This window comes from Leucoraja erinacea, chromosome 10 (genome assembly GCF_028641065.1).
Source record: "Leucoraja erinacea ecotype New England chromosome 10, Leri_hhj_1, whole genome shotgun sequence".
Lineage (NCBI taxonomy): Eukaryota > Metazoa > Chordata > Chondrichthyes > Rajiformes > Rajidae > Leucoraja > Leucoraja erinaceus.
Window position 1 is genome coordinate 19,256,228 of NC_073386.1, and position 26,644 is coordinate 19,282,871.

The 26,644-nt window shown below is 38.9% G+C and overlaps 1 protein-coding gene across 1 annotated transcript; it reads left to right on the top strand.

Moving 5' to 3' along the window:
* The first annotated feature begins 284 nt into the window (after positions 1-284).
* On the top strand, positions 285-23,389 carry atp6v0b (ATPase H+ transporting V0 subunit b). Its single transcript, XM_055641637.1, has 8 exons — positions 285-443; positions 5,875-5,923; positions 10,667-10,750; positions 11,274-11,351; positions 12,364-12,433; positions 14,187-14,238; positions 15,655-15,845; positions 19,835-23,389. Exons 1-8 carry the CDS (start codon positions 377-379, stop codon positions 19,859-19,861), a joined length of 618 nt encoding a protein of 205 aa, XP_055497612.1. The 5' UTR covers positions 285-376; the 3' UTR covers positions 19,862-23,389.
* Positions 23,390-26,644: the final 3,255 nt, after the last annotated feature.

Sequence of the window (26,644 nt, forward strand, 5' to 3'; positions counted from 1 at the left end):
CAATCTCGACCTGAACCATCACCCATATCCCATTTCTCCAGAGATGCTGCCTGTCCTGCTGAGTTACTACAGCATCTGTGCCCTATAGAGGAGCTCCTCTATCTTTGTCTGTGCCCATCTTCTTTTGTTATTATGAATAAAGTTAGTTTTTTTTAAAAGAAGCGCTGCGAGGCATGCTGGGAGTTGTAGTTCCCAACTACAGAGCGTCATGACGTCGGCCACGTGACCGCGCCACCACACGTGACCGCGCCACCACACGTGACCGCGCCACCACACGTGACCAGCCCCGCCCCCCCCACCCCCTCGAGCCCAGCTGAGAGGAGACGGCGGTGAACGAGGAAGGTACGAGGGGGAGGGAGAGAGAAAACTGCGGAAAATGAACGGCTACACTCTACTCTACACCGGCATCACCGTGGCCTTTTGGTCCACTATCGTCGTCGTAGGTAAGGAGCAGCGGTGGGGAGAAGGCCGGTGCGGGGCCCAGCGGTGGTGGGAGCAAGGGAGGGAGATAGGCCGGGCCCGGCCCGGGGCTGTGGGGCATCGACGGCCCTGCCCGACCCGACCCGCCGCACCGGCTCCCTGTCTCCCACTCTCTCCACCTTGCAAACCGCGACCGACCAAATTGTCGTCCACACACTGTGTCGCCTTGGGGATCTATTTAGTTAATGCATTATTCCACCCACCCCTTTCCAGCTGAAGATCACGGGTTAGAATGAAGTTACGAAATTCACCTATCTTCCTTCCTGCGAATGCTTACACTAATCATCGACTGTTGTTTTATGATTACACTCGTATATTGGATCGACATTAAGATGTGAGATTTGGTTACTAATTGCATACCGTGATGGGGGAGAGGGTCGACAGTTTTTGCAATGTCTTTCCTCTCACCCCTGTGAATCTAAGCGAGAATTTGGCAGTAATACGCAATGTGCGTAAATGATCAGATGTTCCCCAATGACTCCTGCTCTTTTTGGTCCCTATTTCTATTACCATAAGTGTGGTTAAACTTGTTTCTAGAGCCCTGGGCTTATTATAATTCTTTTGAAAGAGATTGTTTGACACTGCTGATAGAAATTTTTGAAAAGAACGTCCCCTTAAAATCAGTGACACTATTGAGCAGATGATTAGGGAGACTTCACACCAGGGTGGTAGAAGGGGGAACACGTTCCACAGTATTATTTGGGATAACAACACCCCACAGATACTGCTTGACCTGTATATTCAAATACATTTCTCTTTGTACTTTACATTTAACCCAGTATTTATGAAGAAATGGCACCGTCAGAATGACATGTGACTTAAGGGAAATCTTCCAACCAAAAAATATATCTCAAACACTTGTCCTCGACCTTCTCAACATTAGAGGTCACTGGTTTGAAAGGTGCAGTTGAAGAAGCTATGGTTACTTGTAGAGCATCTTGAAGATACTCATTCTGGCTACATTGGGAAAATATTTAAATTCATGTTTGGCTTCTAGTGAAGTGGACTTGCTGCCACAAGTTGGCACAAGTACTTTCATTTATTAAAAAGGAGGTAGAGAAATATGACCTAAAACAAAAGCATTTGACTATTGTTCAACCACAGTAGCATTTAAAAGGGGAATATTCAGATGTATTTTCTGATTATTTCAGAAAAATATTGTTTAGACAATAGTCAATTGGTGCAGGAGTAGGCCATTTGGCCGTTCGAGCCAGCATCGCCATTCACTGTGATCATGGCTGATCATCCATAATCAGTACCCCGTTCCTGCCTTCTCCCCATTTCCCTTGACTCCGCTATCTTTAAGAGCTCACTGGAGTTGCAAATCAAAGCAGAGGATGATTCTGTTAATGAATGATTCAGTTCTAAAGAGTGAGAATATTTTAGAGGGTTCAAAACTAAATTTATTTGATTAAAATTAGGTAACATAAAATAGGATGTTACTTTGTGATTTTCTTGTAGACCTAGCTCCCAAAAACACTGCAGAGGAGAAGGAGGAAGAAAGGTGCAGGCTGCCTTTATTGAAAACTATAAACAATGGAATAGAAATAGTGTTGAACATCATTTACTCTGCAGTTGTGAAATGGGGTAAATATGAGGAGTAATCATCCCAACAGTAGAATATACCTGTGTAGGAAGGAACTGCAGATGCTGGTTTACACTGAAGATAGACACAAAATGCTGGAGTAACTCAGCGGGACAGGCAGGAATGAGGAATTATTGGAGAGGAGGAATGGGTGACGTTTCAGGTCGAGGTCCGAAAGGGGGCCTCGACCTGAAACGTCATCCATTCCTTCTCCCCAGTGATACTGCCTATCCCGCTGAGTTACTCCAGCATTTTGTGTCTATCTTCAGTAGAATGCATCTGCTATGCTGGCTCAAGTACAGCTCTCTGCCTAAGTTCTCCAAAACTGAGTAGCTGCACTGATTGTCTCAGCTCACCCGACTATAGCCATTGCATGTTACCTTCACCAAGCCATGTGCAATTCATTGCAGTGGGTATGAGAGCAGTGGGGAGGGATTTACATTGGGTTTCCAGCGTAATGGTAGGCAGCATCAGGAAAGCCACTGTTTTTGTGCCAAGTTCCTGGCAGCATTTAGGAGTGTGAGGGATGGCATCAAGTTACTAGCACAGGTATGTATAGTCGGCTTTTTTGGGGGTAGAGTGTAGGAAAGTATGTACCTGTGAGTCTTTGAATTGGAGGATCAAAAGTGCTATTATGAACGAGCACTCAGGGGGAGCGCTAAGCGGAGCTCTGGTATATAAAATTTTTAAGATATTGAAAGGAATAGTAGGATTGATCAGAGACATGAAATACATCTTGATAGATAAACCTGGTCATATCAAACTCATTATTTTCATCTGGGAAAATAAATTAAAACTATTGCTGTGAAAAAATGTGACTTTTATGTGGATTTGATAGAATAATTGTATGAAAAAAGGTGGTTGTGGAAGATAATATAACAGGTGTTATACAAATGGGACCTGAATACTTAATGCCATGACACATTTTGCTCAGTAACTCCAAGCTGTTGAACCTCTCGAAGTGGCATTTTGGGATTTTTTCATTTTTGTACAACATACAAATTAAATTTGGATTAAATAGTGGTTTTCATTTGCTAAATCTCATACTTGCTCACTACACACTGCATCTTCTCAAAAGCAAATTCTTCATAGAAGGACTTTTCTCTGTTCCTCAATAATTGAACTCTTAGAATACTATAGAACTCAGAATACATTGCCATTCAATTTATTACTAATATCTAAACTTGTAAAGGTGATCCTGGAGTTAATTGGCAATAAAGAGCAAAAACATACTGCTCTTCAAAACCATAAGACATTGCAAAGTGTTTATTGATAGCAATTTTGAGGTTGTAACATTAGGAAAGACTACTTGCAAATTGTATGGAACTGTATGTATCAAGAGGATCAAATATTTCATTTGTGCGTTATTTCAGGGTGATTAAAGCTGAGAGTCCTCAGATAATCCCATCCCGTTTTTTTTAGATGCCCATAAGTTAAGTCGGAATATGAACAAAATTAATTTGAATTTGTAACCATATCTCTACAGTAGCATCAAAAGAATATAACACTGCTTAAAAACAATTACTGAAAGTAGAGAGGAAACTAGTTCTGCTGTTTCATCTCTATGCATTGATAGGGTAGACATAACCTTTTACCCTGAATGGAAAAATCAAATACTAGAGGGCATAGCTTTAAGGTAAGAGGGGCAAAGTTTAAAGGAGATGTGTGGGGTGTTATTTTTTTACAGAGGATGTTGAGTGCCTTCAGGACCTGCAGGATAGTTGGTGGTGGAAACAAGTATAATAGTGGCATGTAAGAATCTTTTGGATGGGCATATATATGGATGAGCAGGAAATAGTGGGATATACAATGCCCTCCATAAAGTTTGGGACAAAGATCCATAATTTATTTATTTGCCTCTGTACTCCACAATTTGAGATTTATAATAGAAAAAAATCAACATGAGGACCAAAGTCGTGTCAATGAAAGTCAAAGAAGCCATTATGAGACTGAGAAACAAGAATAAAACATATAGACATCAACCAAACCTTAGGCTTATCAAAATCAACTGTTTTGAACATCATTAAGAAGAACGAGAGCACTGGTGACCACAAAGGGACTGGCAGGCCAAGGAAAACCTCCACAACTGATGACAAGATCATCATCATCATTGAAAACATCAACGGGCACGGTGCCTTACAATGCTATGTACATACGACAGTGATCCACTGAAGTGTGGATAGCCGTTGGCTCGCTAGGAGCTCATTCGCCCTTTGACAGGTCTTGTTTATGGGGTCATGCTGGGGGTCCACAGCCCCCTCCTCGCCTGGCAAACCAGGTGGGGGTGACGGTTTAGTCGCCGACTATCCGACCATGGAGCAGGAAGCACGGGATTACATGGTACCCGTGGCGGGGGAACTCACTCTCACCTTCCCCCCCCCCCCCCCCCCCCCCCCCCCCCCCCCGACCTGACAGAAGAATTCTCTCAATAATAAGAAAAATCTCCAAACATTTGTCCGACAGATCAGAAACACTCTTCAGGAGTCAGGTGTAGATTTGTCAATGACCACTGTCCGCAGAAAACTTCATGAACAGAAATACACAGTTTGCCAAGAAGTACTTTAAAGCACAATCACAGTTCTGAAAAAAGGTCTTGTGGACAGAGAAGATGAAGATTAACTTGTATCTGAGTTAGAGCGGCTTTATGTCTGTGGGATTCTCTGCCTCAGAGGGCGGTGGAGGCAGGTTCTCTGGATGCTTTCAAGAGAGCTAGATAGGGCTCTTAAAAATAGCAGAGTCCAGGGATATGGGGAGAAGGCAGGAACGGGGTACTGATTGGGGATGATCAGCCTTGATCACATTGAATGGCGGTGCTGGCAAAGGGCCGAATGGCCTACTCCTGCACCTATTGTCTGTTGTCTATTGTCTATATCAGTGATGGCAAGAGCAAAGTATGGAGGAGAGAAGGAACTGCCCAAGATCCAAAGCGTACCACCTCATCTGCGAAACTGCGGTGGGGGTGTTCAGGCCTGGGCATGTATAGCTGCTGAAGTTACTGGCTCGCTTATCTTCATTGATGATACAAATGCTGATGGTGGTAGCATAATGAATTCTGAAGTGTACAGATACATCCTATCTTCTCAAGTTCAAACAAATGCCTCAAAACTCATTGGCTGGTGGTTCATTCTACAGCAAGACAATGATCCCAAACATACTGCTAAAGCAACAAAAGAGATTTTCAAAGCAAAAAAATGGTAAATTCTTGAGTAGCCAAGTCAATCGCCTGATCTGAACTCTATTGAGCATGCCTTTTATATGCTGAAGAGACTAGCCCCCAAAACAAGCATAAGCTAAATATGGCTAATTGTACAATACAGGCCTGGAAGAGCATCACTCGAGAAGACGCCCAGCAACTGGTGATGTCCATGAATCACAGACTTAAAGCAGTCATTGCATGCAAAGGATATGCAACAAAATACTAAACATGACTACTTTCATTTACATGACATTGCTGTGTCCCAAACATTATGGTGCCCTGAAATGGGGGAACTATATATATAAACACTTCTGTAATTTCTACATGGTGAAACCAAAATGTAGAAAAATGGCCTTTATTAATATCTGACAAAGTGCACTTTAACGACATGTGATTTTTTTTTCTATTACAAATCTCAAGTTGTGGAGTACAGAGGCAAATAAATAAATGATGGGTCTTTGTTCTAAACATTATGGAGGGCACTGTAGATTATGTGCAGGAATATGAGGTGGTCTTGGCATCATGTTCAGCACAGACATTGTGGGCCGAAGGGCCTGATCTTGTGCTGTACTGTTCTGTCTTCTAAAACTTTCTGATTTTGTTTCTATTATAGGCATTTGTTACACAATATTTGACCTGGGATTCCGCTTCGATATAGGATGGTAGGTAATTTTTTATCATCATTTAGTTGACACTCAAGTTATTTCTAGTTTGATTAGTACATGGTGACTAGATTCAGATGTCTTGACAATCGAATGAGTTCCTGATGCTTGCATGTATGTGTGTGTTAGTATGGGTTGCCTATATAATCATTTTGACAGCACTAACTTTGTCAAGGGACCTAGTGTCAGAACTCCTCCATACTTGGCACTTGACTGTAACATCATTAAAGTATTGAAACTAGCAAATTCAAGCACTGAACAGGTCATTATTTCACCCTCAGGGTGATCATGCTGTTCACTCCTATCCAGTTTGGATTTGCCGGAATCACTCAATTCCAGCAATGGCCGGATCCTGGAAAATGAATAAACTTTTTTTTTAAAAAGCAAAGAAAAAAGTCTCATGCTAATGGAATTGATTTGCTTTTGGAATTTATCCCTAAACAATATTTCTACCCTTTTTGCCATTTTTTAAAAACCTAACACTTGGATAAATCTTTTAATCACTTCTGAAAATATTCCTTTAGCTTGTGGTTAATTTCTTATGTACCTGTAAACGAACTCTGTACATAATGTTTTCATGTTTTCCATTTTTTAGAACCACACAGTATTGATCTTCAGAATGAATTTGTCAGTTTGTGACCAACTTGCTTGAAAATTGTAAAAAAATAAATAAAATATGCGTCAGACAATTTGAGAAATAAAAATATGGTAGAAGTAGATCTGACTAGTAGAAGTAGATCTAGAGCTTTGCTCTAGATGAGAGATCTTCGAGCTTGCTAGGCCGATTGTTGGCGCAAGAGACAGTTTGAGTGTAAAGATAATTCAGTTGAAGTTGAACTTCCTGTAATACCATCTTGTGACCTGTGGTGCCTGATACTGCATGTGAATCACCTGTCTGCAAACTGAATTCCAGATATGGGTGTATTCTATGACTCCACTTTATTTCGGTTATTTGGTGCCGAATCGACAATTCCAGGGTTGCTGTTTCCTTGTGATATTAACACTTTATAAAGTCAATTCCATATCCTAACAATTAGTGCTTTTTGAATACAGTTGGCATTCATATGTAAATGTTCAATGTGATTGTTTATTGGTCCACATTTTGCGGGCAAATGCTACATTTATAGTCGTTTAAATCAGCTTGCTGAGATTCCTCAGTATTTGGGTGAGGGAGTTGGCTATCACATTCTTTGCTTTGGATTTGGCTCGGGATCAAAGCCTTATTGAGAACGAGGCCAATGGGGATGTTAATTTGCTTTTTTTGGGGGGGAACAGTTTTGCATTCTATTTTGATAATTACCTGTGTTAATGTAATTTAGCAATTTAAAAAAAAATTCACAACATTTCCTTATTGGAAATGAGCAACAGTTTAAATAACTGTCACTGCTTTGTTGGATAGCAAAGTTAACTATCACATCGTATAGTCGGGCATCCTTTGTGTGCTCTTGTCAGATCTGTTGTTTTTCTGGCATCTGGGATGCTCTGGACCAGCAAGATCCAGTGTGGGCAAGTACAATAGTGGGGCAACTGAAGATATGACCTTGAATTGCTATGTTTAGTTGAGCTCATTGTTTATTGCGTTATAACAAAATAGATGTAGGAGGAAAAAACTGTTCCTTAAGCTTGCTTTTTCATTTAATACCTGAACCACTTTCACATCAGATATTGATAACTCTAATGTCTTAAAAACTATCTCAGCTGATGGAATTCCACAATGGAATATTTATAAATTGTTCGTGGAGAAGATTTACAACCCTCTGAATGAAGAATATTTTTCTCATCTCAATGTAAAATGGCAAGAGCTAATCCTGTGCCTTGTGGTTCCAGATCCCAAGGAAACAACTGCTCTGTGATTCTCCTGACAATCCCATTGAACCGGTGTTTAAATGAGATCACAGTTTCAATGTAAATCAGCTTTTTTAATCTTTCCTGAGAGCTATCACATCAACCCATGCATTCTCTACTCTAAGATAAATATATAAATATGCCTCCTTTGTAGATATACTTGTCTGGTTTTCTTTCGGTACTACAATATTTTTAAAATATGGGATGTTAGGATATATATTTTTTATTGAAAATTGTATCTATGCTAGATGTGACTGGGCTGTTCATACAAATATTTGTAGTTTTTGTTTAAGGTAGTTAGCATGAACAAATAATGCCACAAACACATTACACCTCCAACTCTGATCTATGTGCAGGAAGAACCAGTCTGGATGAGAATGTGTTGACAGTAAGGATTGTAAGGGAGAAGTATGACAGTAAGGATAAACATCAGTCTGAAGAAGGGTCTCGTTCCAAAACATCACCCATTCCTTCTCTACAGAGATGTTGCTTGTCCCGTTGAGTTACTCCAGCATTTTGTGTCTACCTTCGATTTAAACCAGCATCTGCTGTTCTTTCTTGCACAAGGAAAAACTGGTCATCTTTTCATGAGAAAATGTCCCAGGTTGCTCTGTATAAGGGCAAGAAAACATTTTTTTTTAACAGGTCAGCCTTAATGCACGTGTTTGGAGAAATGATTGATGGGTTTCAACAAAGTCTGATAAGAAAGGAGAACTAAACAGATATAAATTGGACATTACAGAGTTGGAATGACAAACTATTTCTTTCCGAAGAAGAAATGGGAATAAATCACAACGTAATGGAATTGTGTGTTCCTATAAACGGTGCCAAGTAGGGCATTCAGAAAGTGGAATGGACAAGAGTAATATTTGAAATCTATATAGTGGAATGGTGTTCTTTTGCTTTTCTGAAATTGTCTTGCACAATTTTTGCATTGCACTTCCCTGCTGGTGTATGTTTACTATACATTGGTAGTAAACACACTATTTACTACTCCAATGAATACCAGCACATGGTGAGAATGAATAGAAAAGGGGGAAGAATGTCTGTGCATGATGGTGTGACTGAATTCAAGCAACATACCCTGTATTTAATTTTGTTGCCTGTTAAATTGATCATGGTAGCTTCCTTAATTTCATTTCCAGGAACACATTCTTTAAGCCAGTCAGAATTTAAAAGGTTTGAAACATTCTTCTCAACCTATGTCAAAGCGTGTGTGTTCACTAAATGTTACAGATTCTGAATTCTCAATTTCAGAACAGAAGAATATGTCTCCCTTCCTTCGCAACCCATCGCATGTTTGACCATCAAGGTTTCCCAATCCTATACCTTGTGATTCTGTGTGTCTAATGATTGCCTTTCGGATATAATTGCCTTTAATTGGGCTACTGAGATGTAGAACTATTCCTACTACCCCACTGAAAAACTTGACAGTATCTTCAGTTGCCCATTAATTGCCAACCAACATCAACAGTTGCCAGCAGGTGGTGGACTTTGACCAATGGAGGCAAAATTCATCTCCAATGTGCAACCTATCAAAAATGTGCTTGTGACCTACCAGAAAGATGGTCACATCTTGTTTAAGGCCTGCTCTTTCAGATCATTGAGTGGTAATAGTGAAGCAAGTTGCAGCTCGGGAAAGAAGGAAGTGTTAAATAGATAAAATTTCAAATAACCAAGAGATCCAATTAATTCTTCCTCTTCCCTCCTTACCTTGCAAAAATGTTTTATGTGTGTTTATTTAAACATAAACCAGTGAACTTTGGAAAGGGCATGTAGTGGTAAAAGGTTTTCTTGATGGCAACAAACAATTTTCATGTACTAAATATAAACAACCTCAACTTGTCATGCCAAAACTGTATGGCTGCGTTGACTTTGAAGAGAAACAAGAAACTACATAAACAAGACAGTGCTGGAGTAACTCTGTGGATCAGGCAGCATCTCTGGAGAACGTGGATAGGTGATATTTTGATTGGGACCCTTCTTCACACTGATTGTAGTAGGCAGGACAGGGAGAACGAGATGATGGATAAGCCAAAAACTGGTAAGTGATAGATGGATACAAATGAGAGGGAGGCGATTTGTTGGACCAAAGATGAAAAGACAAAAATGTTGAGATAATGATAGAAGTACAAATTGTGAAGCCAAAGGAAGGAAAGTTGGGTGAGGGAAGAAATGGGAGTGAGTCCAGATAGAGAACAGGGAAATGGGGAGGGTACTGTATATATGTTCATTACCTAAAATTGAAGAAATCAATGTTAGGTTGTATTGTTACAACATTAGGTTGTAAGCTGCCCATGCGGAATATGAGGTGCTGTTCCTCCAGTTTCTTGTGATCTCAGTCTGGCAATTAGTCTCGTCGATGTTAATGAGGCCAAATTGGGAACACAGAATGCGTTGATGAGGTTAGGGGAGGTGCACACGAACCTCTGTCACACCAGCCCTGATCTTTGCGGCAGAATCTTGCTTAGATCTTGTTCTCACCGACTGTGTTTATGTAAATTTACTGTTCGTATTTTTGGTTTAAACATATGCTGAATAGTGACCTTGCAAATTCAGTTGTCCAGATAATTCTGCCAGCTAATCATTTTTAAAAAAAGAGTATTTTTACCTGGTGTGTTTCTTCCAGTTAATGCAACATATTACAATGTGAACAACAGAACGTTCCCAGAATCTAGCAATATACTGTCTAAATGCAGACGTGTGTTTAAAATTTTTATGTAATTACTGATCGGTATTTGTTTAATTTTTTGTATGAACAATTTTATATTCTTGTACTTGCGCATTTTGACTAAACATTTAGGAAAACATTCACAGCATGACATACATTTTTTGAATTTTGATTGCAGAATGACCAATAAATAATTTTTCCATCTGAATATATTTTACTCTCAATAGGTTCTTAACAGAGACATCTCCCTTTATGTGGGCAAATCTTGGAATTGGATTGGCGATCTCTTTGTCAGTTGTGGGTGCTGCATGGTATGAGTTTCTTTATCAGTATCATTGAATACAGCCAAAATACCTTAACATGTATATTACGTTTTGTGCACCAATTTTTGATTTTAACAATTTTGAATTGCAGCGGTTGAAATTAAGGGGATTTCCAATAGATGTCCTTGCTGTTATTATTCCATTAGTACTTAAAATAGTCCCTACAAGACTGGGCAAACATTTAGACTTGATCTGATAATTGGCAAGCAGTGTTTGTACCACAGAAAAGTCTAGCAATGATTATATGCAACAAAACTGAGCCCTTCCCCTTAATGTTTAATGGCAATATCATGTAACCTTTCCTTTATTGATATCACATTTTTAAAATATCACATGGACTAGTCAGTAAATGTCATGACTACCAAGTGTTTTGTTGCAAAAAAAAAAAAAAAAACCCACGCAACTCCTGACTTGCACTATTGCTGCCTTTCCCAATAATTGAAAAAAAGATTGTATTACAAGGGAAAGAAAGTCATCCAGGTAACCACAATCTGTTCCTTCTGTTATTCAGGGGTATCTACATCACTGGTTCAAGCATTCTTGGTGGGGGTGTGAAAGCCCCCAGGATTAAAACCAAAAATCTTGTCAGGTAATAATTTTGAAATCACTCAATTCAATTTGTAAAACTTATCCTACTTTTTGTTAAACAATTGGAACTGCATGTAGAGAGAGGTATTTCATCCTGTATTTCTTAACAGTTGGTTTACAAGAATTTGGAGAAGGAATCTGTATTTCAAATGTATCTATAAAACAACAAATGTCTTGAGTGGATGTCATTTTGATGGATTAAGAAAGGGAGAAATTGGGAGTTAATTTTTTTTAGACATTTAGTGTTTTTTTATTCATTTAGCTATTCGTGTTAAAGGGGGTAATTTGTTAAAAGATTGTACAAATTTATTTTATTTTATACAGATCTGTAAGTTTACAAAGATTCAAAATTAATTAGCATCTTGATGAAAAATGAGTTGAATTTCTGCACTGACTACTTACGAGTACAGAAAGATGATTTCCTCTTGGACAATATTAAATTATGGATAAAGGACGAAAGGCACTGAAAATCAATTACACTGACTTCTGTCGCAAACAAACATTAATTAATCCAATATGCTGAACAGTTTGTAATCAAATTTCCAAAAATGTTGGCAGAATGAACAGCTACACCACTTTAGAGATTTATCATACTAGGATTCTCATTACTTGAAAAATATGAAGGCATTAAAATAATCAAGGAGTTTAATAGGATAGATGTGAGTGTTTCTGCTTGAATGAAGCTAGCGCGTGTGAAGTGTAAGTACCAGCATGAGCTAGGATTGGAGATTCTATATAATATTGTCCATCCAATATTCTATGTGAACAACTTAGCTCAAAAGCTGAGGACTTTTAGAAACTTGATGGTGAGAATGATTTTGAAAAGCAAACTTAAATCTTGGCACTGAAATCAATGTGAAATAAGTTGATAAAAACGAGTAGCTAAAACAAAGCGTCTCATTGTGGGTTTTTACAGAGAGCTTCCATAACTGAGAGGCAGTGAGGAAAACTGATGGGAAAACTGGCTGTGAACTTCAACAGGGATAATTGTTTTTTAACATTTTGTTTTACAGCATCATTTTCTGTGAAGCTGTGGCAATTTATGGGATTATCATGGCTATTGTCATCAGTAATATGGTAGAGGTATGAGAGTTTTTGGTATAAGTGCATACTTTTCATATAACCCATTATATAGTTGATATCAAAATATCAATGTAAATGTAAAGTGTTGGAATAGGCTAAAATATTGCTCTAATACAGTTAATATGTATCTACTTTTATTAATATTTACATTTACCAACTAACATGTCAGTTGATATAGAAATGTAATCATGATTTGAAGCAATCGAGTATTTTAATGAAGTTACCAAGAATGATGAGGACAGGCCATAGACTTAGTCTATGTGGACTTCAAGGCTTTTGATAAGATTTTGCATGATGGGCTGTTTTGAAAGGTTAGATTGCATCGGATTCGGGGAGCAATAGCTAATTTGGTACATAATTTGCTTGATGGTAAGAAGCAACGGTTATTTTTCGTACAGGAGGCCATTGACTATTGGTGTGCCTCAGGAGTCAGTGTTTGTCATCTGCTTCAACAATTTTGGTAAGAATGTACAAGGCATGATTAGGAAGTTTACCAATGATGTGAAAAGAGGTGGTATATTCGGTGAAGAGATTATGAAGAATTACGGCTGGATTTTGATAAGCTGAGAAAGTGGGCCTAGAAATGGCAAATGGAGTTTATAAAGTACAATGTGTTGGATTTTGGGAAGTCAAACCAGAATAGGACTTTCACAGTGAACGGTTGGGGCCTAGGAAATTTTGTGGAGCTGAAGGACCTTGAAGTACAAGCACACAGTTCCCTGAAAATTGGGTTGCAGGTAGACAAAGTGGTGCAGAAGCTTTTTGGCATGGTGGCCTTCGTCAGTCAGATTGTTGATTCCAAGGTATTGCCTATAAGGAGATGTTGGACAAACTTGGATTGTTTTCTCTGGAATGTTGGAGGGGAGACCAGATAGAAGTATATAAAATTATGAGGCGTAGATAGTCAGACTCCTTTTCCTCTGGTGGAAGTGTCAAAAAGTAGCTGGTTAAGCTTTTGGTGTCAGAGGGTGAATGCTTAAAAGAGATGTACTGGGCAAGTTGTATTTTAAACAGAAGGTGGTAGGTTCCTGAAGTGTGCTGCAGGGGTGGTGGTGAAAGCAGAAATAATAGGGACATTTAACGCTTTCAAATTGGCACATGGATATGCAGGGATATGGATCACATGCAAGCGGAGAACATTAATTTGGCATCATCTTCAGCAAAGACGTTGTTGGTCGAAGGGCCTCTGCCTGCACTGTTCTATTCATGTTTCTTATGACTGGATTCAGTTACCAAATTCCTTGAATAATTTTGGGTTTCGACCCGAAATGTTGCCTATTTCCTTCGCTCCATAGATGCTGCCGCACCCGCTGGGTTTCTCCAGCACTTTTGTCTACCTTTGAATAATTTGTCTTCATTCTTTGGTTGTGGAAAACTATAATTTTCAATTGAAGTGCAATGCAGGTCAGCAAGGATGACCCGTGTATTTGATTGTGCACATTTCCTTAGAATAATTCAAACTTTGAATTTTCTGGAACTTCTTCACATTTTTCTATGTCAACTAATATGTTAAATTAAAGTATTGCAGAAAACTCTCCTTGTATTCGAATTTCTGACTATTTGATCGTGGATCCATGATTTTGGAGGAGTGTCTTGAAGGGCCTATTGAAGGAATGAACTGACATAGTCACGAGCCATGAAAATTGATTAGACCAGTTAACAAAATGGGTTTGTTTAGATGAGTGGTGTCAAAGATAGTGAGTTGGTTGTTGAGATTTACTTTCAATCTGTTTCATTTCTTCTCTCCCCACAGCCGTTCAGTGGCACTACACGTCAGACAATTGGAGCCAGGAATTATCAAGCAGGTATGTTTGGCTTTCTCTTGTGCAAACTTTTACGTTTAGGTATTCTCTGCTTGAGATTGAAACAGTTGTTTATGGGTACATTTAATCTGCATGCTGTCCCAATTTTGCAAGCGCTCCCTAAATGACATTGCCACTGTTTCTGCTAACAGATTCAAATTTGATTTGGTTTCATGTACTCTTGGTGTGAATTTTCACCAGAGTATGCAGAGAAGTGTAGCATAGGAAATGGACAATTCTGACCATCAATTCCATGCCTGCCCTCAGAATAATCTCTTCACCACACTTATTTTTCCTTCCACCTGTTCTCTCGCAAGACCATTAGCACCCGCCCGATTGTCTCGTGTGCCATATACGCAGTGTTAATTTATGGTGTCCAAGCAGCGCCTCTTTAGAATGTTGGAGGAACCTGGAGCACATGGGGAAAATCCACAGTGACAGGGAGAATGTGCAAACTTCATACAGCCCTGAAGACGAGTCAAATCTAAGATGTTGTAGCTCTGAGATGGCTGTACTACCTGGAGTGGCACTGGATGCATCTGACAAAGAAAATATCTAAGCTGTTTTAAAACCTTGGATATATACATGAGAAATATATTAACTTTGGCAAATGCTTTTATCATGGATAGAGTTGGTAGTTTAAAGATACTAGATAAGCTAAACTAAAGTTGCTGCCCTAGAAATTGTTTCTAATTTATTGGTTATGTAAAAATACAGGTTTTAGTGTTGTAATTATGCCTTAGACTGGGGTTAAATGGGCTTCCTTGCACCCACATCTCTGTTTTCAAACTTTCAAACAAGTCTAATATTTGTCTCATCTAAATTTATGTGCATTATTTCAGTTCCTTGATATCCGCATCTAGTAGAAATTCTGATCATGGTTTTGGTCATTTCTGTCTAATGCAAAGAAATTTTGAATTTCTATCAACCTTTGAATGAAAAAATAACCCCTGATCTCACTGTTAAATATACTTTTAGACTTGTTGACAATGTGCAATGGAATCAAATAAACGTGATAGCTTATTACTCTGTCTGCTGCATTACAGTGCATTAGATTGATTTTTTGTTCCTTGCTTTTACTTCTCGTTGGTTTTCATGGTCAGAAATGACTTTCATGTCAGCTGAGTGCTATGTCTAACTTGCGTAACGTAAAGGCAGACTGGAATGTTCCTTGGAAATTTCTTTATCAAAGTTGGTGAACTTGGCCTTGTTTGATGCAATGCACATTTTCACTTGTGCATTTTGGTGGAAGAAAAATCGTATGGGTTTAATTGGATCACTATGACTTTTGTATTAAAAATATCTGAGAGCTATGATCCACTTGCTTGTACATTGCAGGCCTTGCCCAAAACATGGGATAAAACCAAGTTGGTGTCGTTTATTGTCAGTAATTTTCTCATTTCCCTATTTTGTTTGCAGGCTTCTCTATGTTTGGTGCAGGCCTAACAGTTGGATTTTCTAACCTCTTCTGTGGAATCTGCGTTGGTATTGTGGGTAGCGGTGCTGCTCTGGCTGATGCCCAGAATGCCAGCTTGTTTGTCAAGATCCTGATAGTTGAAATTTTTGGCAGTGCCATTGGGTTGTTTGGAGTCATTGTGGCTATTCTACAGGTAAGCTTGTCAACTATATATTTCAGTGGCTGTGTTGGTTAAAAGGTCTTGGGATGTGCCCACTTAATCAAGGATGGGTTTCAGATTTATTAAATAGATTCCGAAGCAAAATATTTCTCTGCTTCGGTATCTATTAAGTTTTTAATAACAGTTGTTCATCCATCACTGAGCTGGAACATCTGCCCCAAAGGTTAGCATTTTATTGCCATTTCCTGTTCTTCATTTTCGATTGGAAAGTGGGTAGATCAACATCCTTCCAATTGCCTGCTTGAATCTTCCTGGTCTGCATTGGTAGATAACCTTTTCCCGTGATCCCGGCTTCTCCCCCATCTTCATCTGGACTTCCAAATGTCAGAGGCCTGTGTAGCTGATTGAAGTCCCTGAAGGAACATAATCTCTGTTTCAGTCTGATACTTGGAGTGATAGGAAGAGCAGGTGAAGCAGTTTACTGTTCCTCAGAAAGAGTAAATAATTTACGCAAACCACACTTTTAGTATTTATTTGTAGTGTCAATAAAAAATATGAGGATGGTGCAAAGAAAAATGGTTAGTGTTTAAGGATGAAGTCAGCATCGCTTTGTGAAGGGGAGATCTCGCTGACAAATTTGCTGGAATTCTTTGAAGAAGTAAATAGCAGGACAGGCAAAGGAGAATCGATAGATGTATAAGAAGGAATTGCAGATGCTGGTTTAAACTGAAGATAGAGTAACTCAGCAGGACAGTATCTCTGGAGAGAAGGAATGGGTGATGTTTCGGGTCAAGACCCTTCTTCAGTTGATGTGTCTACTTAGATTTTCAGAAAGCCTTTAACAAGGTGTCACACATGAGGCTGCTAAGTAAGGTAGACAAAAGTGGTGGAGAACCTCAGCGGGAGCAGCAGCATCTATGGAGCGAAGGAAATAGGCAACGTTTAGGGCCGAAACCCTTCTTCAGACTTTTAGTTTCAATTTTCAGACTTTCGATTTTCCAGCATCTGCAGTTCCTTCTTAAACAGGCTGCTAATTAAGATGAGAGCCCAAGGTATCAATGGGTAGATACTAGCATGTATAGCAGGTTGGCTGGATGGCAGAAGACAAAAAGTGGCTTTTTCTGGTTGGCTGCCAGTGACTAGCAGAGTTCTGCAGGGGTCGGTTTCCAGGCCGCTACTCTTCATGTTGTATATTAATGATTTGGACGAGGGGATTGAAGGCTTTGTGGCCAAGTTTGCGGATAATACAAAAATAGGTGGAAGGGCAGGTTGTGTAGAGAAAGCAGGGATTCTGCAGGACTTGGACAGGTTGGGAGAGTGGGCAAAGAAGTGGCAGATGGAATATAGTGTAGTAAAGTGTGGAGTAATGCATTTTGGTAGTAGGAATAAAGGTGTAGGCTATTTTCTAAATGGGGAGAAAATCCAGAAATCAAAGGTGCAAAGGGACTTGGGAGTGCTGGTGCAGGATTCCCAAAAAGTTAATCTGCAAGTCAAATCAGTGGTAAAGAAAGCAGACCCATTGCGAGCATTTATTTCAAGAGGGCTTGTATGCAAAAACATGGATGTAATGCTGAGGCTCTATAAGGCGCTGGTAAGGCCACATTTGGAAATTTGTGAGCAATTGTGGACACCATATCTGTGAAAGGATGTGCTGGCTCTGGAGAGGGTCCAGAGGAGGTTTACAAGAATGATCCCAGGATGAGTAGGTTAACCTATGATGAGTGTTTGTCGACAGTGGGCCTGTACTAGCTGTAGTTTAGAATGAGGGGGGACCTCGTGGAAACAAACAGAATAATGGAAGATTTGGATAGAGTGGATGTGGAGAGGATGTTTCCACTAGTGGGAGTCTGGGACTAGAGATCATAGCCTCAGAATTAAAGGAAGGTGATGAGGAGAAGTTTCTTTAGTCACAGGGAGGTGAATCTGTGGAATTCTTTGCCACAGAGGCTGTTGGGGCCAAGTCAGTGGATATTTTTAAGGCAGATATAAGTAGATTTTTGATTAATACAAGTGTGAGCGGTTATGGGGAGAATGGGGTTAGGAGGGAAAGATAGATCAGCCATGATTGAATGGCGAAGTAGACTTGATGGGCCGAATGGCCAAATTCTACTCCTATCATCCACCTGAGGTCATAACTCCAATAGTGTTTAAAAAAATAATAAGGGGCTTCCCAACCAGCATATAGTAATGCTGTTAGCGCTGACCTTGGGATATAGAAACATAGAAACATAGAAATTAGGTGCAGGAGTAGGCCATTCGGCCCTTCAATATGATCATGGCTGATCATCCAACTCAGTATCCCGTACCTGCCTTCTCTCCATACCCCCTGATCCCCTTAGCCACAAGGGCCACATCTAACTCCCTCTTAAATATAGCCAATGAACTGGCCTCAACTACCCTCTGTGGCAGAGAGTTCCAGAGATTCACCACTCTCTGCGTGAAAAAAGTTCTTCTCATCTCGGTTTTAAAGGATTTACCCTTTATCCTTAAGCTGTGATATAAAAACAGTTAAGATACATCTCTGGAATAGATAGACAGACATGATTTTCCCTCCAAGCAGCAGTGAATCATCAGGTTCCCCAATCCCATCTTCCCTGACTCATGTACGCAGACAGTGCCAAACTGTGCTGCTCGAATAACTGATTAGTCAGTTTGGGCTGGTAGAGTGTAAATAAAAGGGAAAGAGTAGACAAAGTCAAATTTTTGATCTAAACATTAAGAAACGTTGGAAAACGTTTTTTGGATTGCATTGAAGTGACATCTTCACCATATACGCATGCGTGACACTGATACTGTGTCAGGAATTGATTGGCATCGAATCCACTACAGGGTCAACCCACTGAACCCCATTGAGGGTTTCAGTTTAGTTTAGTTATTTTAGTTTATTGTCAGGTGTACCGAGGTACAGTGAAAAGCTTTTGTTGCATGCTATCCAATCAGCAAAAAGACAATACATGATTAACATTTACAGTAGATAGACACAAAAAGATGGAGTAAATCAGCGAGACAGGCAGCATCTCTGGAGAGAAGGAATGGTTGATGTTTCGGGCCGAGACACTTCAGCCATTTACGGTGCATAGATACATGATAATGGAATGACGTTAGGTGCAAGGTAAAGCCAGCAAAGTCCGATAAAGGATAGTCCGAGGGTCACCAAAGAGGTAGATAGTAGTTAAGCACTGCACTCTGGAGCAGATAATGTAGATGCTGGGGAGTTCATGTACTCATCAAGTGGTGTTCATTGTGACCACTGCACCCCGTTATACATCAACACATTTTCCTAATGATTGGTCTTGATACGAAGAAACATTTTACTCATTGAGCAATATAAATTATTTCTTTATAAAACAACATAACTATCACTTTACAATGATCCTGAAGAGCTGTGATGCAAACATGAGGTAGATAGGCAAATGACCAGCTGATTCTTCTAGCCTGCCCCAATTTGGCACGGTTGGCTTATCATGGTTGCAATAATGTAATCCCAACCACTCCAAGTGCCAATAGCTATTTCTTTATTATTGAATTTGATGTCAGATATTTTGACGTACTGATTAACATCCAGCTCTACCCTTTCATCAACTCTGTTTCTGAGTTCAATTAATCAGCCTTATTACATTCTGAATATTTTTTGCACCCTTCACAATGTCGATCGATATTTTTCAGTGGTTATTATACTTTCGGGTACTGCATCAGGTCAAATCAAAGCATCAGCATTCATTGTCATTGTCACCCTCTAAATCTGCATGGTCTGTACTAATGACTGACTGCTTCCATCTGCCAAGGGAACCTTTAATTCATGCCTTGTGAAACCTCTAGGTCACAATAACTTATTAGTAAACCTTCCATCCTCAAAGCACCTTTAATTGCAGCGCCTTTGATGCGAGCCTCCTATAACACACCACTTTAGCGCTGATGATGTTATTTGTCTATTTTTTGCAAAAATGTGGTTATAAAGTTGCACCTGCTCAATGATGCTGCCAGAAAATTGAATGTGTACCTTTTGCATTCCTTTGAAACAGACATCCAAAGTGAAAATGGGAGACTAGATTTCATGAGAACATGAAGAGTTTGAAGTTCTGACAACGAGACCAAGATTTGTTGTAAATAATTTATTTAAGTGTATATTTTCCCAGTATACTGTTTGTGGTTTTTAAACATCATTTGCTTTAAGAATGATTGTGATATATTCAGATGTGATTCCTGATCAGTTCTGCACAACAGACCAGGTGCTGTCCAACAGTATTCTGTAGTTTTGTCTGTAGTTCAATGTGACAGTTTATTGCCCACTTGGATTTTGGGATGGAAGTAGATGTGTGAGACTGAACGTTAAAGACTTCTTTCATTGTCACATCCCAGTGTTGATCCTTTGTGACCTGGTTTGTGCAAGAGCTGAAAATGTTGATATTGTTAACATGACCACAATCCTATGTTAGACACATGTGGCTTCTGGAGATCATAGCAAACCTGTAATGAATGAGGTCATAGCAAAATCAACTCTTGTCCATTTATGTATCTCAGTTGGAATTTCTGTTCTGTTATGCTGTTTCTTGTGGACGTAATGGAGAAAATGAATGTTAAATCAAAATCGCAACCACAAAAATAAAGTACTAATTTATGTGGGTCTTCATCAAGCAGCCTCTTCCCACGCCCGACCTGTATTTTATCCAATGCAATTTTTAGAGGACTATCATGAATGCCTTTTTGTATTTGTATTGGAGACTTTGTCGTCATTGGAGGCATTACGTGCACCAATTCAATTTGAGTATTCGACTTGCTATATCAGGCAATTTAAATATCCAGTTACGGAACAATATTCAGGCCATTTTACAACTGCATCAATATTATGAGAATTATGTAAATTTATCCTTAGCCAGGCTGATGCAATGAAGTTTGATCTTCATTCATCTTTTGTTCTCCATGTAATGTAACAAAACATTCAACATGTTAACCATGTATTTCTCTTTCTTCCCTGTGATAATCAAAGGTACTTTGATCTGTTAACTTGTGCAGAATAACATATAGGCTGCAATAATTATGATGGTTTTGTTTATTGGAGCACTGAGTGACTGGGTGGCATTTTGTTTGAAAAGTATCTGAAAATTGCAACAAGATATGATCATTGCATATTGGTCAAATGTTTTCATTCACACTCGGCTTGACTTCAAAATTTGTTTTGTGTACTGTGTGATTTGGCTGCAAAAATTGTTGATTCATAAATTATATTGAGTCAATTTTTTTCCAGGTTAATGGAAATAAAAATAAATTGTTTCCATTAATAACTTTTGGAAATGGTTTACTGAATAAACTGGGAAATTGAAGAAAATGTTTACCTTAAATCAGTTTGTGTTTTTAATTGCCAAAGCCTTTCACTTGTACAATGCTGCACAAGAAAGCTTTTGTAAATTATAGTAAGAATATTCTGATGTAGTTTGTAGATTATGTGCTAATTGTTGGGCAGAACACAATTATAGATTCATTTTTCTCACTTTAAAATATTTTTTGTTAGGCAAGTCGAAGCATTTGGTAAAGTTAAGATTCTGTTCTGATTCAGGCACGTGAACTGATATCTGCACCATCACATGCCCAGCTTTTACTATGCCCATGATGCCGTATTGCCTTTGAGCAGGTTGTCTCCTTATAAGGCTGCAATTGATCAGTGGTTAAAGTGTGTTCCCCGAAGTCTGATTTTAAGGGATTGAAAGACGCATAGTGTACAGTGTGAATATCCAGTGTGGGTGATAACGTGACTAGTAGGATCAAGTTAACTGCCAGATGTGACTTGAGAAACATGGTGCATATTTGTGGCACGAGTAAATGTAAATCAATTAGCATTTTTAACGTTTAGTTTCCACGTGGGGTTGTACAGAGTAAAGTTGGAAGTTGTTCTTCTAAGTTAGAATGTTGCCCTGACCCAAGTTTTAATTCAACATGAATGTAATGAAATGGAAGTGCTTAGTTGGGAAATGTCCAATGTGCAGAATTCAGTCAGCCTCAAACCAATTCCTAATGGCAACAAGATCATTGCTTATAGATTTGTCACCAAAGACCAGAAGGACGGATAGTGGGGAAAGGCTGACAGTGTAGCAGTTCCCACACTCAAAGACATGCAACTTGGGTCATTAAAATTGCCCCATGTACGTTGGTGAGTGGGGTAGGAGGAGGTTGGTGAGGATGTGGGACAAATAAAATGGGTACTATGAGGGCAATTGTGGACCCTGAAGCGTCTGTACCCATGCTTCATGAATTGAATCTGACTACTATTAAAAGCTGTACAATTGAAGGCTTGATCATAAACTTGAGAATTTTAGTTAGAATATGACATCTGAGGGAGCTTGATCGTAATGAATGAAAAACATGTTTTATTCCTCAACACTCTTCACATTTTAAATGTGGAAATTTGTTTAAGGTTGAAAATTTATATACATGAGGTTTATCATGCTTGAACCAGGTCTTTGATGCACCTGATCTATTTATTATTCTGTCTGGTGTACATTTTCTCTCAGCTTGGGCCTTCTGATGATTTTTACTCCTGTCATTTAGATGTCGAGATTTGTTTAAAATAACTCTTTGTCTTCATTTGCTCCAAGACCTGCTTTTGAAAGTGTCTGCTTGTATGTATACATAAGCATTAAAGCACTTCCTGGAAAGAGTACAGACAAGCAGAATAAAGATGTTTCACTCTTTTCTTAACTAAAGTACTGGTGTTTCATTTTAAGCTTTAAATTCTTAATGATGAATGGCTATTTGTCAACCCATTCAGAATGTAACCTCAAAATGCATTTTGTTCTGCATCATTTTAACTGGCAGCAAGGTCTGTTCAATATGGTGGCTTTCAAACCATGCAACAGTCTGAAATGCGTGTCAACTGGAATGAATTAAAAGTTGTCCCGTTACTTGAATTTATAGTATTTTTTGGCTTAATCATAGACCTGGGTATTTTTACCGTATCCTGAGGGTGGTAAAAAATGTTTATTGATTGTGGTTATTTTGTCGTGTTTTACTTTTAAATATTCTCAAGCTGAGAAACATGGGATGATCTGACATAACTCTTAGGACATAGCTATGGCATTTGCCAAGATGTTTGAGTTTGAATTCAACTTTGAATGCAGGTAAAGGAATAACTTTCCACATTTGTGAGATTTGAAATAGCGTGGGTTGTCCCATGGGCCAAAGCTTTTGAACAGACTTCAAAATCAACTTTACAAATCATGAATTGAATGGAAGGACATTTGTAAAAAGGTGTTGCAATTGTTTAATACAATTATTTCAAATAAAAGGTAAATCAAAATATTATCTTTGTAAAATTTCATGTTTAGTAACACATGCTGGGTTAAATATGTATTTTTTGAAAAGAGGATGAAATTGAATTGTGCAACTAAATTTAAGCACATCTAATTATTTGTCTGGTTGAATTCCAATTGTTACAATGTCTGTATTGTTAATGTTATATTTGCATCAGTCGCTGAACTTCAAAGTAAAATTCTAGTTTGTTCACACCTATCGTAATCCTTGACCACAATTTGACGTGATCTTTTGTTGAAATATTGACAAAATAAAATAACTGCTGATCAGCTGTAGAACTTGTTATTTAGCTATTTTTGTGCAATTTGGTGTAATTTCTACTGGCATAAGAATATTAAATGACAAAGTCCAGATTATGGCATATTGAAGTCATGTATTTAAGCATGAAGTTAAATGAATCTTTTGGGGTCCATGAAATCAATAGACACCTTCCAGAGAAGAAGAGACAAAATTATTATTTATTTTTTTAATGCATCCATCTCATATTCCCGAACATGTTGTAAATGCAGTTTTTCGATTAAAAAAAAAAACTAAGCAAGCAAACTAATTTACAAAAGTTGTTATATGGTCGTATGTTATATGGTTGTGGTAGTTGCAGATCAACCAAGTGCATTCTCCCAGGGAATAGCTATTACTGAAATTCAGCAAATCTAGTTGCAATGGATTATATCGTAGTTGATGGCTGTATAAAGTGACTGTTACAGCTAAATTCAAAATACAATTGTGTACCATGCCAGATTGATGTTTTAGATCCTCTAGAAAATAAACCATTAAAATATATTTTCAGCAAATATTTGCTTTACAATTTATCTTCTAAGCCCAGTTCAACAGTCATTTTGGTTGTGAGATGAAACTGCACCAGAAGGTTGGGAAATCAGAATAATGCACTTCAAGTTAAAACAGCATTTTTTTGGATGAACGGTATTCTAGCATACAACGCCCTGGTTATGTGTTGCTTTATGGAGCACTTTCAGGTAAATTGTACTATATCAAAACTTAGTCAATGTGATGAAAACAGCAGCCTACATTTTTTTTTGAGATCTGACCAGTTTCTTTGGATCTTCAATAGATCTTAAGCACGCAAAATTGTGACTTTCTCATGCATCCTTTTATATTCATATTTCTTGCAGATAATACAAGTGCTTCTTTTGGATTGTAATTTGCATTTTGTTTATGTAAAAAGTTGGGTAAAAAGTAAGTTATTTATTTGCAGCAGCAATGCAAATTCAGGCATCTGGTTCTCTTTTGGAAGTATGAGTGGTTATCCTTGTAGAAAGCCTTTTGGGAGCTTGTTCCGTGTGGGATCCATTACATGATTCGACTTGCAAAATACAGAGGGAAATTAAAATTATGTTTGGGGGATAAAACTGCAAATTGTTTGTTTTTGTGAAGGCTGATTAAATTCCACAATGTTCCTTTGATATTTTCACTGATTAAAATGGATTTCGTGACAGTACTCCAGATGCTTTTCTTCATGACTGGTAAAAATGGCGCAATGCACAGATGAATGTGAGTGATTTTACAGAATCTGTGTCTTTTTGTTCCTTCAAATTCATTTATCTGGAGGAGACATGTTTTCCCTATTGCATCATTCATTTATCTCAAATGTTTCCAGATTTATTGCCTTAAATTATCTGAAAGTTAATTTTGGATTTATTGATCATATTGTGAAAAATGTCGTAATTTATGCAAAACGGATTCAGTTTTCACCTGTTAAATTTATGCAAAATGTTGATTTCTATTTTCCTTTTTCACCTAGGTGCAGGAATGCTATTCGGGCCTTTTTTGCATGTGATCATTGAAAATGTTCCTGCCTTCTTCTATCCCCTGACCTTTTTAAGAGTCCTAATAGGTGCTTGGAGTAGGCTATTCGGTAGAGAATTCCACAGACCAGCAGAGAAAAACGCCATTAAATGGTGATCTTAAACTGTGGCTGGATCATGCCCCAATCAGTAACCCGTTCCTGCCCTTCTCCCCCATATCCCCTGACCGCCCCTCTCACCCTTTTAAACTCCAGAGTGTACAAGCCCTATCTCCAGCTCTCTGACAGTCCCACCATTGAATTAACCTTTCAGAGAACGCTGCCTCCACTGCTCCTTAAATTAGGGGTAGAGAATTCACACAGACTCCACCACTCTCTGTTGAGAGGGTCTCTTGCTCCTATTCCTCTTGTTATAAAGGCCTCCGCTTTCTCAAATGGCTGTACTGCAATAATTCTGCTACCACTGGTAACCCACATTTATCAGGTTCTGGACTGCCCCCCAACCATAATGTGGGAACATGTGGGTTTCCACTTGCCTCTAGCGACCAGTTCAAATCCTTTAACAACCTCATATGGTACTCATGAGATCCCTCCCCTATTGTGAGCACAGCCTTCCAAAACCTACCTGAATCGCCATTGGGAATCTGCCCCACCCCGTGTCCGTGATTTTGGCGCTGTTTGGAGGGGGGGGCTCCATTTTTCTAGGCTGTACATCGCAGATGTTCAGCCAGTAAATCATTAACGAAAAATCGGGAATTAACCTTGTCGCAAAAGGTATTATTACTGCACTCCCTCTATAGCATAGAATGTCTCTTCCGCAACCTCTCGGGGACCAAAACTGCACACAATACTCCAGGTGTTTTTCTCACTGGGGCTCTGTACTATCTACTGCTATATTAAGGGTCTCTTTGCTCCTATATTCGATTCCTCTTGTTACTAAAGCGCGATATCAACGTTCTCACCAGCGCGTTCCACATGAACCCACTAGAAAGCCGATTTAAATGGGCATTTATTTACAGCAATTGAACACTAAATTCCTTCCATTTGGCCTATAAATTATTGTAAATTAGATATAAAAATCAGTTATATTGTGAATTATTTGGATAATCTTTCACATTTATCAATGTTAATCTTTCCTTAAGAATGGGCTATTGCCCAGTCCAAGATCACAGCTTTTTTATAATGTCCATTGAAAATCAATAGGGAACAAGATGCTAATTTCCGAGTATGAAAATGGCCATAACGTTTTTAATACTTGAGATATGAAAGTGAATTTGGTGTCAAATTAAACTTATTGTTATGCTTTATCTGATGGGATAAATTGCAGACTTGATTTTTAAAATCTCAAAATTTTGTAACACAGCAAAGTTGCAACCTGCCCATCCTGAGGAACCACAAGTGAGTTACCAGGTTCACTAATGGAGTTGCTGTTGGTTTCTGGCTCTCCACAGTCCCTGGATGGGGATGGTCTGGTACTCGGGCCAAGTTGCATTGAGCCATGCTTCGAGATAGGTCTGTCCCTTGCGGGCAGCAGCTGGAGTGTGGACATGGAATGAAGTGACAGATTGCACTGTGAACTGCCACTGCTGGCAAATGCCCATCTACCAATTTCATATATGTGTGTGGGGTGGGGGGGGGGGGGGGGGGGGGGGGGGGGATATTAAAGGATAAAGGTGAAACAATGGAAAATGGAGTTGGCTTAGCTGGGACATTTTAGATGGCATAGACGGATTGGGTCAAAGGGCCTGTTTCCATGCTGTATGGC

What these genes read in the sequence shown, in the direction of transcription:
- atp6v0b (XM_055641637.1), top strand. Translation starts at nt 377, where the DNA reads ATGAACGGCTACACTCTACTCTACACCGGCATCACCGTGGCCTTTTGG. An exon ending in TTCCGCTTCGATATAGGATG is followed by an intron (nt 5,924 to 10,666) that starts GTAGGTAATTTT and finishes TACTCTCAATAG; the next exon opens with GTTCTTAACAGAGACATCTC. An exon ending in TCATTGTGGCTATTCTACAG is followed by an intron (nt 15,846 to 19,834) that starts GTAAGCTTGTCA and finishes CCTTTGAAACAG; the next exon opens with ACATCCAAAGTGAAAATGGG.